We start from the raw sequence: 14,163 nt of genomic DNA on the forward strand, positions 1-14,163 counted from the left end.
TAATTATGCGTTTACCACCGTGCATTTGTCTGTACTCTTGTTGATGGATGTTTGTGTTGTTTCCAGGATTTTTTTGCCATTGCAAACAATGTTGCTGTGAGCATTCTTGAACATTGCTCCTGACGCTTTTTTTGTCTTGAGTGTACACTCACGAGTGGAATTCTTGGGCCGTCAAGTATGAGCACCTTCAGCTTTATCAGGTCAAATTTTCTCCAAAGAAGTTACACCAAGTTAACTCCCCAGGCAGATGTAACAGTCTCTGTGCCCCACAGCTGGCCAAAATTGGAACTGTCAGGCTTTTAAATTTTTGCGTGATATGTATTAAATGGTATCTCATTGTGGTTTTTAATTCTTATTTCCCTGATTATTAATAAGGTTGTACAGCTTTTCAGTATATTGATCCTTCAGATTTCTCTTCTGTGAAGTGCCTATGTATGTATTTTGCCCTTTTTAAAAACTGGGTGGTGGTTTTTTTCTTACTGTTTCATAGGGTTTTATTTACCTATATTTTGGGCACTAATCCTCTGTGGGTTATATGTGTTGCAACATCGCCTCCCTGTTTGTATCTTGTCTTTCACTTTCATGGTGTTTTTTGCTGTGTAGATGTATTTAATTTTCATAGAGTCAAATTTATCCATCTATTCTTTTATCTTTGGAACTTTTGTACTTTATTAAGAAATCCTTCCCTACCATAAGGTCATGAGAGCCCATCAAAGGTGGCACTGATGACAGGACCTGGGGAACTGGCTGGTGTTCCTGTCAGTTCTGGATGCGGCTGAGACCTTTGGCACTTTAGGTCTGAATCCAGGCATCCGGGAAGAGTTGGCCTCTTTCCTTCAGGGTGTCAGCCTCTCCTGAGGGTCAGGGAGCTACAGATGGCATCAGATGGGCCCCATGTTCGGGGCAGACACCGAGCTATGAAGAGGACTAACTGCCGGAAGCTGTCAGGAAAGTGAAACAAGACGTGACTTCCTGGACCTGGGCAGGGAAGGGTCGAGTTGCCATGCGTGAGCTCAGCCTGAGGCCATCACTCCATCAGATTATGGATTGGAGGTGAGAGTGGAAAATGCCGTGTCAGGCTTGCTCTCCAGCGTCCATCACGGCAGCTCGGCAGCTTTATGTGCCCGCGTCTGTGGAGTCCGAGCCCAGGGAGCATCTAAATAAATTGGGTTCTAAATCATAGCTGCCACATCCCGGCCGGGGCTGGACGCTCTGCAAAAGCTCTGTGGCCTCTGAGCCCAGCCCATGGGGCTCCAGCTTAGCTGCTTCTGGAAACTACATCCACCCTGCCTCATCCCTGCAGCTCTGGGCTGAGCTGTGTGCCTGAGGGTGCAGGAGGGAAAAGTAAATATCAGGCTGGGCAATTGGTGGTTTAATGGCTGCTTGCAGTAAGACTCACCATACCCCTGTGTGGGCAGAGACCCTGTCTGTCCTGTCACGCTTGATCTGTGGTGCCCTGAACAATGACTGGCACTAGAGGAGGCTCATAGATTTTGTGTAAGAAATGCCAAGTGAAAAGTCTGGTCCCTGTCCTTGAAGAGTTCAGTAGCAGTCAGCTGTGGGGGTGATGGTGGTGGCCATAGCTGACCAGGACAGAGAGGCAGGCTCTCTGTCAGAAACTGGTCCCTGGAGGTTGAGCCAGGGCCAGGACAAAGCTCAGTGCCTGTGGTTAGAACAGCCCTGTGCCCTGGGGCCAGTGGAAGCCCCGCCACAGCCAGGCTGGCCTCTGAGACACCAGAGAGCATCTCCCTTGAGAGATAACATCCTCCTCACCTCACACCCCTGCAGCATGTATCCATGCGGAGTCTCAGGAAACCCAGGCAGCTTGGGACCATGGAAGGAGCATGAGCTATTGATTCAAGTGGGCCCAGACTCTGATCCTTGCCCTTTCATTCACCTGCTGTGTGACTCTGGGTAAATGACTCAGCCTCTCTGAGCTGTGGTTTACCCATGTATCAAGTACAGTTGGTAGAAAGGATTGGGCTGTTGAGAGGATTCAATATCAAGTCCTCATGAATCATTAGACATCACTTCCCTCCCTTCTCACAAAGGCGCACGAAGTGTCCTCATGCCCCACCTAAGTGGCAGAATGCAAGAATCCGCTGGTGTCATCTGTAACCCCACACGAGGTGCTCTGGGATGGATTTATGGCAGACAATGAGACGGCAGGGATGGGACGAGGGACAGACCTGTGGGGAGGGAAGGTGGCTGCTGAGCCTCTGGGCAGAGGCCACCTGCAGGGAGTGAGGGGAGTAAACCAGAAGAACAGGCCTGCTCTGTGCGTGGTTCCAGGCCCACAGATCTCAAAGCAGGCAGCCCATTGGCACTTTAACCAGACCCAGAAAACCCCCGAAGCCAGACTGAGCCTTGTCACCAGCAGTGACATTAGAGCCCACTCAACTCACAGGGCCCTGAGCCGGCAGGAGCTGAGTTCATGAGGGGGGCGACCCGACAGGCCTCTGTGAGCTGTCCCGCATCGAGCCTCTGGACCTATGTCCCCTCTGGCCCCTGCCAGGACCGGCTCCCCCTGCCCCTGCCCCATAGAGCCCCAGGTTGCACATCTGCGGTCAGCCCTCCCTGAGGCTGCCTCCCAGCCTCTGCATTTACAGCCTGCAGCGCCAGCTCTCTGCCCTTAACGTGCAGATTACCACACACATTCAAGGACACAACCTGAGTTGTTCACCTCCCTGGACGATTTCCCCGCTGTCTTTCCCGTGTCCCTGTGTCTTGAGTGCATGTAATGTAGTGGGAGAGCATGGGCTTCAGGGAGTCAGGCAGACCTGGCTGGAATCTATCTGTCATCCATCAGATTCAGATATAAATGTTAGACAGTGCACGTGGCACGCAGTGAACAGGCCCGTGGAGCGAGTGCCTGCCCACAGCAAGAGCTCCCTTTTCCCCCTCCCCTCCTTCTGGGCAGATACCACAGGCCTTAGGTCTGACATTGCACAGCATGGAGAAGGCTGATTTTGTTTTCTTGGCCTTCCAATATATCTACAGTGAACGTTTGCTTCTTTTATAAAGAGAAAAAAAGGAACTTTAATCTGTGTGTGTGTAAATACAGATTTTGAAGAATATACTTGATGAGTGAGTTTCCTAGAGTAAAAAGCCAGGTGACAGCTCTTTCTTGGCCCAAGGGGCACAGAGCCTCCCTTTGCGATGACTTGGGCAGTTCTAGCAGCATTTCCAGAGACAAGAATCTGTAAACCAAGATCCCATCCTAGGACACTGGCCCCCATTGGCCACTTACAACACTCAAGGCTTCCCAGGATGGCCAGGTGTGGAAGGAGCGTGAATTATGACAGTCCTTATGGAAATTAATCTGGCAGCAACCTGCTGAAATTAAAACTCTACTTGCCCTTTGCCCCAATAATCTGGCAAGGATATAAGCAAAAAGACATTTGTTGTAGTGTGCATGTGGTGGCCAAACACTGAAAGCAAAGAACAAGTGTTGGTGAGGATGTGGGAAATGGGACCCTTGTGCACTGTTGGTGGGAATGTAAAACGGCGCAGCATGGAGGTTCCTCAAAAAGGTAAAAATAGAACTATCATGTGATTCAGCAATTTCACTTCTGGATATATACCCAGAAGAATTGAAAGCAAAGTCTCAAAGAGATATTTCAATGATCATGTTCACAGTGGCATTATGCACAATGGCCAAAAGGTCAAAGCAACACAAATGTCCATTGATGAAGAAATGAATAAACAAAATGTGGTACATACATACAATGGAATATTATTCAGCCCTAAAAAGGAAGAAAATTCTGATGTGTGCTACAACATGGATGAACCTTGAAGGCATTACGCTAAGTGAAATAAGCCAGTCACAAAAGGACAGATACTGTATGATTCCACTTATATGAGGTACAAGAGTAATCAAATTCATGGAGACAGAAAGTAGAATGGTGGTTACCAGAGGCTGGGGGGAGGGGAAAAGAGGAGTCATTGTTTAATGGGTACAGAGTTTCAGTTTTGCAAGTAAGTATCTGGAGATATGTTGCACAGTGACCTGAATATACTTAACGCTACTTAACTATACAGTTGAAAATGGTTAAGATGGTAAATTTTGAGTTACTTGTTTTTGAGCACAATTAAGAATGAAAAAAAAACCCAAACATCGAAAGCAATCTAGTCATTCGTGGGTGAATAGTGGGATAAATCATGGGGATCCACACCGGGACCGCTGTGCCGCTGTTGAGAGACAGATTGAGAGCGATGGTTGCATTCCCTGGCAGGATTTCCAAGCTCTAGACAGCGTCTGTGGCAGAGTGTGTAAAGAATGAGGCCTGGTTATAGAGAACTCGGCCCAGTGCCTGGCACACAGCTGGCACTCACTAAACACTGGCTGTTACGGTTATTGTGTGCTCCCCTGCCCTCCCCTCCAGCACCTTTCTGCCGGGCCTCGTGGGCTGGATCAATCGCTTCTTCTTCTGGCTCCTGTTCACCGGGAAGAAGGAGAACAGCAACCTCAGCCACAAAATCTTCAGCTACGAGTGCCGCTTCAAGCAGCACGTCCAGGACTGGGCCATTCCCAGGTAGGGCTGCGCGGGGCCAGGCTGCGGCACGTCAGTGACAAAGAGGTCCCCTCGGTCCTTGCCACAGCACCCACACGTAGATCACCAACCAGGCTCCCAGGCCCACCCATCATTAGTGGGGGCACACCAGAGCCCGAGTCCCTTCCAGTGTCTTCCACTAAACATTCTGCGTCTCGAAGAAACGAGCCACGGAGTCCCCTCCGCTCTCCCCTCTACCCCTCTCCAGCCGTGAGGCCGGTAACGCAGCCTTGGGCTACGAGCAGAGCACGGCGCTTCCTGCCCAGCTTCTCGTTTTCCTGCAAGACTGTGCCCTGCATTCAGTCCCTCGGCAGAGCCCACCCATGATGGGGGCCTGTACTCTGCGTTGGGAGGGACCCCTGGCAAGGTACTAGGCTGGGTTTGTACTCCAGCTCACTGCAACGTTCTCTCTGAATTGTCCCCTCTCTCCGTCTCTCTCCAGGCCAAGGAGGGGATGGCGCCCTGGGCTTAGGGGATGCCTCTGTCCCTGTGATCAGGGCTGGGGCCCCCAAGCTCTCTAGGCAGGAATATTAGAAGAAGGAGAAGTATTAGAACCAGAGTGACCTTACTGTGAAGAAGAGGAGGCCGGGGGTGTGGGACAGCTGTGGCCAGAGATCCGAGGGGAGCCCCTGATTCCGTGGGGACCCTTGGAGCTGCACCAGGAGCAGTGGGTAGATCTCCAGGGGCACACTCACAGGCTCGCTTCCGTGAGGAAGGCTTTGAGAGCAGCCGTGAGCTGGGAGCCCCTGTCGCTGAGTGTGGCCCAGGAAGGCAGAGGCCCCCTCGGCTGAGAGGCCGTGCAGAGCCTCCTGTGATGGTTCCCGGAGGTCCCTTCCTGAGGTCTGACTTCTGTCCCCTGGGCTGAGTGCAGAGAGAAGACCAAGGAGGCCCTGCTGGAGCTGAAGGCCATGCTGGAGGCCAACCCCAAGGTAGTGGCCCACTACCCCGTGGAGGTGCGCTTCACCCGGGGGGACGACATCCTGCTGAGCCCCTGCTTCCAGAGGGACAGCTGCTACATGAACATCATCATGTACAGGTGACCAGCTCACTGAGGGGCAGGGGCGGGGGAGACCCCTCTGCTTTGGAAGGACCCCTCTCTCCCCCATCTTTCAAGGCCAGTTCAAACGTCACCTTCTCCAGGGAGACTTCCCTGATCCTGGCAGCAGAAAATACGTAGTCTCGCTCTCTCCTTTGAGTTCCTACAAGTACCGTTTCTAGCCTCTGCTATGTTAATACAATAATTTATATGAATAATAAGTACTGTTAACATGAATAGCTACCATTTGTGAAGCTGATATTACGGAATGACAAATGTGTGCTGTCTCACGTGCCTACTCTGGTCAATGATTCTGAGAGCCTGCAATGCTATGCTGAGAAGGATTCTAAGGCCAGATTCAAGTTCAGCAGAAGAGAGGACCGTGCTTGATGCGAGGTGCCTGCCCGGATGCATTTGCCCCCCTGACCAGCTCCACCAGGCCCTGTGCCGACACCTTACGCTCACGACGGCATTGTCTCTTTCCTAGTTAGTTACACAGCGGTCTCCAGTGCGACGCTTATGGACATGCATCCTTTAAGAAGCTCATCTTTTCTTAAGCGGTGTCTTCCTTCTGCCTCTTCTTTCCCTTCTCTCATTGATAATAGCTCTTCTGTGACTTTGCAAAAGAAAAACACTCCTCTCACCCAGCCTGCATCTTACGTGGTGCATTTGTCCAGCATGTAAAAACCCTAAACTTGTAGGATGCTCAAGACAATTCAAGAATGCACTGTTCTGGAGGGGAGTCCCAGAAAGCCAGAAAACAGAGTTTCTGAAAGACATACTGAATGAGGGGCAGCTTATTTCACATAGGGACAAGCTTGTGGCAAGGCTCAGACCTCATCTGTCTGTCTGTCTGTCTGTCTACCTTCTCCCTACATGTGAACACAAATTCAGAAGCGAGAAAGTTGCCATGGAGATGCATCATGACACGTTTATTTGAATTTTAAAAAGTTCTGATGTAGACTTTTCCTGTCAGTAAGTCTGACTGGCTGACTTGGCTGCGAGGAATGACCAACTAGGTTGTGTGGCCGTGCTTCCCATACGTCGAATGAGGCAATTCTGAAGTTCCTAGGCTTTGTCAAACGGATATCATATATATGTATATATATTTTAAAGATTTATGTGTGTGTATACATATGTACACAAATCTTTGTAATTATTTAAATTCATTATAAATTTCAGATGCCAACTGAAAAATATGTGAGAGAATGCAAATTTTTCCAAATCCCTCTGGGGACGAGCAATGAGTGAAAGCCCTCCCATTGCTGGGTCTCTGCTGTCCATGTCCTGCGGGCACAGCCACGTCTTGATGTCCATGCCACATGCCAAGTTCAGGGTGTGGCCGGGAGAAGGTGCCAGATAACTATGGGAGGGACGATACAGAGCAGGGACAGGGCCTCACCTCCTTCTGCCCCCTCCCCAGGCCCTATGGAAAGGATGTGCCACGGCTGGACTACTGGCTGGCCTATGAGACCATCATGAAGAAGGTCGGGGGCAGGCCCCACTGGGCCAAGGTAGGACTTCCAGTGAGAGTCTCACCTGGGCGAGTCTGCAGGCAGCTGCTGTGAGTGGGGGGTTCCACCAGGGGGCGCCTCTCTCCCCTGTTCCTCAGCCTGCCCAAGGCTGGGATGTCTGGAAATGTGGGGCTGGGCAAATTCCAGGAAGGAGGGGCTCCACCGGCCTAACCACCCCCAGCTTCCCTCTGCATTCACATTCCAATAGCCCAGTGATTGCTGTTCCCTCCAAGTTTTCAGAGAAATTCTTCATCTTTCATTTCATTTGATTCTCATAGAAACCACGTGAGCAGGGCCAGCCCAGTGGCGTAGTGGTTAAGTTCGCACACTCTGGTTTGGCAGCCCGGGGCTCACAAGTTTGGATCCCAGGCACAGACCTACACACCGCTCATCAAGCCATGCTGTGGTGGCGTCCCACATATAAAATAGAGGAAGATGGGCACAGATATTAGCTCAGGGCCAATCTTTCTCAAGCAAAAAGAGGAAGATTGGCAACAGATGTTAATGTTAGCTCAGGGCCAATCTTCCTCACAAAAAAAAAGAAACCCTATGAGCACGATAAGGCAAGAGCCAGTGAGCCCATTTAACAAATGGGAAACTGAGGGTGTCTCAGAGATGATGGGACTTACTTACTAATTAGCAGTAGAATTGGGGCCAGCGCTCTCTCCACCATCGCATTGCCGGGTGGCAAAGGGAATGGGGGTTTTAATGCCACATTTTAACACCTTCTTACTTTCCAAGAACTTCCTCCCTCCTGTTTGAGTCTCTACATTGCATACGTGTGCATGAATGTGTGTGTGTGCGTGCATACACATGTGGGTGTGGGTATGTGCATTTGTATGCATGAATGTGTATGCATGCATGTGCTGTGTGTGCCTGGGGGTAGGGATGTCATGCATACAGGCACACAGACTCAAGGGTGCCTGTTTGCAGCCCTGCTGAAATGCAAGCTTCAGGGAACGAGGCCTGTTGTATCTGGTTGCTTCTACAGGCCCACAACTGCACCCGGAAGGACTTTGAGAAAATGTATCCTGCCTTTCCAAAGTTCTGTGCCATCCGAGAAAAGCTGGACCCCACTGGGATGTTCCTGAATGTGTATCTGGAGAAGGTGTTCTACTGAAGCAGAAACAGAAAATAAGTCAAGCCCGCCCCATCCCATCCCCCAGGCCCACCTCTGATGAGGTTAAAGGTTCAGTGTCCCCCTGGCCTGATGGGAGCAGACTTCTCCCCCAGAGCCCTCTGCTACAGCACCCACAGCTGCTCCGACCCACAGTGATGAGCCTGGATCTGGGCAAGCCCCCACCCCTCTCCTACCTCCTTTATCCTCACAGCAAACCATGCAAGGGAGAGCACTCAAATCCCCATTTACCCCTCCACGTGGCATCCTCTTTCCCTGAGCCTACGATCACCACATCCTGTTTTCCCAGGAGATAGAGAAGCCCCAAAGTGTTAAGTTTGTCTAGGAGGTTAGAGATTCCGTCATTCGCAGGTTCCACCTGCCAGCTGGGCGTCTGCAGCTCCAGGGGTCCTCTCTCCAGGCCTCCTGGGAAGGGGCCCACTGACACGTGTTTGGGCACAGAAGTCATGTGTACTGTGCTCCGCTTTATTTCACTCTCGAGGGTCTTTCCAATGCTCAGGTGAGCCCCCTGCCCTGGGACTGCCCTCTTCCAGATGGGTCCATCTGTTCATCTGACCTCGCACAGCCTGACCTTCAGCATGTGTATTTCAGGGGATGTTTAGGGAGTGGGACTCTCCTTGTCTTCTCCTCAATAAAGGTCAAGACTTGATTCACTTTCTGCTCCCCCTTCATCTCCAAGGGAGTTCTTCGGGGGCAGGAGGCTCGCTGTTCCCTGGCTTCCCTCTGGAGGCAGCAGGTAGTGGATTTCCCTGGAAAATGCTCCTCGTTTTCCTTTTGCGAACTTCATTTCAGTTTGTGTCTGACCTACCACACTGTGTGGCTATTCTTTCATGGAGCGTTCATTGAACATCTACTAGGTGCCAAGTGCTTTTGCAGAGTTAAAAGAACCCTAAGACAGATTCCTGGCCTCAAGAAATTTATATTCTAATCATATATCTCATAAGAGGTTAATATCTACAATATATAAAGAACTCCTACAACTCAACAAAAAAAAAACCAAACAGCCAATCAAAACATGGGCAAAGGACTTGAGTAGACATTTCTCCAAAGAAAATACACAATGGTCAATAAGCACATGGAAAGATGCTCCCCATCACCAACCATTAGAGAAATGCAAATAAAACCACAATTAATACCACTTCACACCCAAGAGGATCACTATTATAAAAAAAAAAAAACAGAAAATAACAAGTGTTGTCAAGGACATGGAGAAACTGGAATCCTTGTGCATTGCTGGTGGGAAGGTAATAAAATGTGCAGCCACTGTGGAAAATGGTATGGTGGTTCCTCAAAGAAATTAAACATAGAATTACCACACGATCCAGCAATGCCACTTCTGGGTATATACCCAGAAGAACTGAAAGCAGGGACTCAAACAGATATTTGAACATCCATGTTCATAGCAGCATTAGTCACCATAGCCAAAAGGCAGAAGCAGCACAAGTGTCCACTGATGGGTGAACAGATAAACAAAATGTGGTGTACACATACAGTGGAGTATTAGTCAGCCTTAAAAAGGAAGGAAATTCTGACACATACTACAGCATGGATGAACCTTGAGGACATTCTGCTAAGTAAAATAAGCCAGTCACAAAAGGACAAATACTTTATGACTCCACTTAAATGAGGCACCTAGAGTTGTCAAATTCTTAGAGACGGAAAGTAGAATGGTGATTGCCAGGGGCTGGGCGAGGGGGAAATGGGGAGTTATTGTTTAATGTGGATAGAGTTTCAGTTTGGGAAGATGAAAAAGTTCTGGAGATGGATGGTGGTGATGGTTTCACACGTGCGAATGTACTTAATGCCACTGAACTGTATAGTGAAAAATGATTAAAATGGTAAAGTTTTTGTTATGTATTTTTCATCCCAATAAAAATAAGGAAATTTATATTCTCGTTCAGGGAAACAAGACTAATGTGCATAGGATGGTAAATAGCCATCCCAGGGAGAACGGGATGAAGTGTCAGGGAAATGGCACAACTACGAAGACCAGGCCAGCCCACCTGGACCAGACTTCCTCAGGAAGGCTGGCTCAGCAGAGGACCCAAGTCCACGGCCGTAAGAACAAGAACTAACCCTTCAGCAGGACCAGCTATGTAATTCTCAGGGCCCAGCGCAAAACAATTAAGAATTTCAAGAGGGTGACAGCAGAGCATTAAACCAAGCACAGGGGCCTTCCGAGTACTACACAAGTCACGCACCCATGAAACTAACCCTGCTCACCACTAGCAGGCATGGCAGTTAGTGTTATGTGTCAGCTCACTAGGCTATAATACTGAGTTATTTCATCAAACACCAATTGAGGTGTTGCGCTGAAGGTATTTTGTAGATGTGGTTAACATTTACAATCAGTTGACTTTACACTAAGGGAAATTACTCTCAATGTGGGTGGGCCTCATCCAATCAGTTGAGAGGCCTTTAAAGCCGAAATGGAGGTTTCTGGGAGAAGACTAAATTCTGCCTCAAGAGCTCCTGACTGAGTTTCCAGCCTGCGGGGCTGCCCCACAGATTTCAGGCTTGGGAAATCATATGAGCCAGTTCTTTGAAATAAATCTAATATAAATATATCCATTGGTTCTATTTCTCTGGAGGACCCTGACTAATACATAAGGAAAGAGATGGATTCGTGAAGTTAATACAAAGAAAAGCACAGCCGGCTAAACCCTGAGGCTTTGGAAATCATGGAGTCCAAATCACTCCCATGTTCTCCAGACGAGGAAACCAAGGCTCAGAGAGGGGAATAAACTTGTCCAACGTCACACAGCCAGTTAGGCAAGGCAGTGCCTTCAAACTTTTCAACCAAAGTATGTCTCGCAACTCTATATTTTCTATAGCTTGAATTTAATTTTTAAAGTCTATGAATTTTGCATTCTATTCCATTATGTAACTGTTTTTTAAACTTTTGAATAATGTTTTATTTTCCAAATCTGTAAATTTCTGCTCTAGGAAGGAGTGCCATGCTTGTTCTGTGGTCCCTCTCTGGCACCTCACATCCACCCTGGTGGGAGAAGTACAGACACGGAAGGGATGCAGCACAATGGCCTAAGTCCGAAACCTTGAGGTTCAGTAAAACTTCAATTCCCGGAATGCTGAGGCAAAAGAATGTTCTGGAAAAAGACTTCCTAATTACCAGAGAACCTGGGTGCCCTTTCTGGTTCAGGACTTTGGTGAATATAATTTACTCTCCCTTTGATTTGGGATCTTTTGAAGCCTGAAGGTCACCCTTCCCCAAAACTTCTCATTGCAGAGTCCTCTTGGTATTGAGTGGTGTGTTCTGAGCCTACAAACGGGGCTCCTGAGGGCATCGCTGAGGTGGACCCACGTTTTCTCTCCTTCCTCGCTTCCTCCTTGCTATCTGTTCCAGGTTCCCACTGGCTGGCTTCCCTCTCCCAGTGCTGCCCTCCGGTAGCATGAGCCGGCAGTGTCCTCACCTCGGGAGACTCGGAGAGTCGTGGGCGCTGAGGCTCGGAGCCTGGCGCTCTAAGACTGGACTCCCAACAGCGGACGGTGATTGCCAGCAGCATCTAAGAAGAAACAGGATGGAAGGAGGAGGAACGGTGTCTCCTCGGGCCAGTGTGAAACTAAATCGTAGTACAGCATCGGGCTGTTGGGCCATGAGCAGCTCTCAAAGTTGAACGGGGCTGAGAGGTCGCCCTCCAAAAGGAAACGTGCAAATTTCACCAAGTAGAGTAAGTGAATTGTGGGCAGCTTCTCCCCTCAGGGGGCCGCCTGGCCCCTACACTCCACGGGTACAGAGCCCAGAAAAGGAGGGGTCCGGGTGAGCTGTGAGGGTCCCAGAAGGATGCACCACCACTCAGAAAGCCTCCCTAAATGCAAAGATGTGGGATATTTAAACGCCCAAGACGGATGCCCCCTCACTTCACTTGTAGGTGTCTCTGCTTGGGGATAACCCAAAGTCAGCGGAGGCAGGCCACCTGCGTGGCCGGGGCCCAGAGGACAGAATAAAGGGAGGAGGGAAGTCGAACTCACTGTGGGGAGGGGGCAGCAAAGCCGACCATCAGCAGGGCCACAGCACAACTCTGGGCCTTCTCTCAGGGTAAGCATCCGCGGTCAGCTCTGGAGCAGGGACTCCAGGCGCCCTCTGGTGGTCAGCTCTGGAGCAGGGACTCAAGGCGCCCTCTGGTGGCAGCTGTCAGGATCCAGCCGAGGTACACAGAGGACAAAGCAGCCCCCTGGGACCTTAACCTTGTGTAGGCTGCTAGTCCCAAACTATGAAGTGACCAGGAATGCCACAGAGAAGAGAGCAAACCCTGAGGGAGGCGCTAGGGGGCTGCTGAGAGGAGGGAGTTCTACAAAACAGCAGGTTTCAAATTCAGAGGGGGTATCTCTGGGTCCCCTCCAAGGAAGATCTTACCCGTAGGTCTCCAGTTTCTAAAATGAGGCCTAAGGCAGGAGCTATGCCAAGGAAGGAAGAGTGGAAGCCGGGGAAATAGCTACGAGGACCCTGATCGCAAGGTGCTCCAGCAGCCCATGAGCTAAAGGGGAAAGAAGAAGGCAGTGGCTGGGCAGAGCTGCACCAGACCCCCGAGCCTGGCTCATCTTGCTTTTTACCCTGGTTCTCTTCCCCAGGTGACAGGGCCTTTCAGAGCTCCAGAGAGGCCCAGATATTTCCAGAAAATTCCAAAAGACAATTATCAAAAGTTTGGTGGGTTTCAATTTTCTACATCCACAAACGAACGCCTTTATACACAAAGTGAGATAACATTGTGTTGTGCCCTGGATAATTGCAGGATATTGTTTTAAAGACCAATACCTCCTCGTGCACTCCGGCCAGGTGGGCAGGTGATGTGACGCAGGTTTGAATTTGGAGATGAACACCTTCATTTATTGCTGTCAGTGCATCTCTGCGATTTTATATACGTGCAGTCATTTGCAAAGAGGTCAAAAGTCTCCTTACGAATGTGAGGCTGGAGTAAGTGGTCCACCTGTCACCCTACTCCTGTGATGTGCCTTCTTTGGGATAAGGCTGGGTCAGGTGCCAGTTTTTTGTTTTTTGGGGGGGTTTTTTGGTGAGGAAGATTGCCCCAGAGCTCACATCTGTGCCAATCTTCCTCTATTTTGTATGTGGTACTCTGCCACAGCATGGCTTGATGAGTAGTGTGTAGGTCTGCACCTAGCACCTGAACCTCTGAACCCCAGGCCGCTGAAGTGGAGCACAGGAACTTAACCACTATGCCACCGGGCCGCCCCAACTAGTTTCTATTGACTGGAGAGGGACTGGAGATCAAGAGGAGGACCTAATGGGATCATATGAAGCAATTGCCCAGGGGTTAGAGCACTTTGGTTGGCCCAGGGCTGCTGGTTACAGTTGCTTAAGCTGCACCCTGCACACCTCTGGTGTCATTTCACCTTGTAGTCCTCAGAGATGCTATCTTATCACAATTTTCTGGCAGAGGGCCGTCGAGTGTCAACATAGGGGCTAACAGCAGGTTGGTGCCACCCCCCTTGCCAGGTAGATGCCAAGCCCTCTCTTCTCAGAACATCAAGCCCTGCTCTGACTTTGCCGCAAGAATCCTAGAAGCCAGACACCAAGGGCTCATTATTCAGTCCCCCAGTCAGAATCACCCACATCTCATGGCCGCACCTTGGTGATCTCCTGTCCTGCCTCAGTCTTTCTAGTGCCTCAGGCTGGAACTTCTTTCGGGGATGGAGGGACGTCGAAGGACCCTCACACCAGGCCACTGCGCAAAGGGGGAGAGGGGATGGAGAGAAGGGGGCCCGGTGAACCTCAAGTCAGCTGTAGACTGTGTCTTTTAGGTTGCTAGTCTAGGAGAGTTTAAAGTGGGTTGTGTAAAAAGAAGCAAGTACTGGATATAGTGACTGCCAGAATCTAGCAACGTGATGGAAAACAGAAAACAAATTTTGAAACATAATGTGTGATATTACTGTAACATATAATTT

The 14,163-nt window shown here is 49.8% G+C and overlaps 1 protein-coding gene across 4 annotated transcripts in view; it reads left to right on the forward strand.

The window, feature by feature from the left end:
• The window catches only part of LOC106802332 (L-gulonolactone oxidase), a 44,013-nt gene extending 32,940 nt beyond the window's left edge, over nucleotides 1-11,073 (forward strand). For 2 of the 4 annotated variants that reach the window (XM_087437357.1, XM_014789923.2), the window contains 4 exons: nucleotides 4,386-4,535; nucleotides 5,425-5,589; nucleotides 7,013-7,103; nucleotides 8,095-11,073. In XM_087437357.1, coding sequence (XP_087293483.1) covers nucleotides 4,386-4,535; nucleotides 5,425-5,589; nucleotides 7,013-7,103; nucleotides 8,095-8,223 — 535 coding nt within the window. In that variant the 3' untranslated portion in view covers nucleotides 8,224-11,073. The remainder of the gene's footprint in view (nucleotides 1-4,385; nucleotides 4,536-5,424; nucleotides 5,590-7,012; nucleotides 7,104-8,094) is intronic. The other 2 variants (XM_087437358.1, XM_087437359.1) reach the window with 2 other exon arrangements.
• Nucleotides 11,074-14,163: the final 3,090 nt, after the last annotated feature.

Source organism: Ceratotherium simum, chromosome 12, assembly GCF_057802395.1.
Source record: "Ceratotherium simum simum isolate JZ-2026a chromosome 12, ASM5780239v1, whole genome shotgun sequence".
Classification (NCBI taxonomy): Eukaryota; Metazoa; Chordata; class Mammalia; order Perissodactyla; family Rhinocerotidae; genus Ceratotherium; species Ceratotherium simum.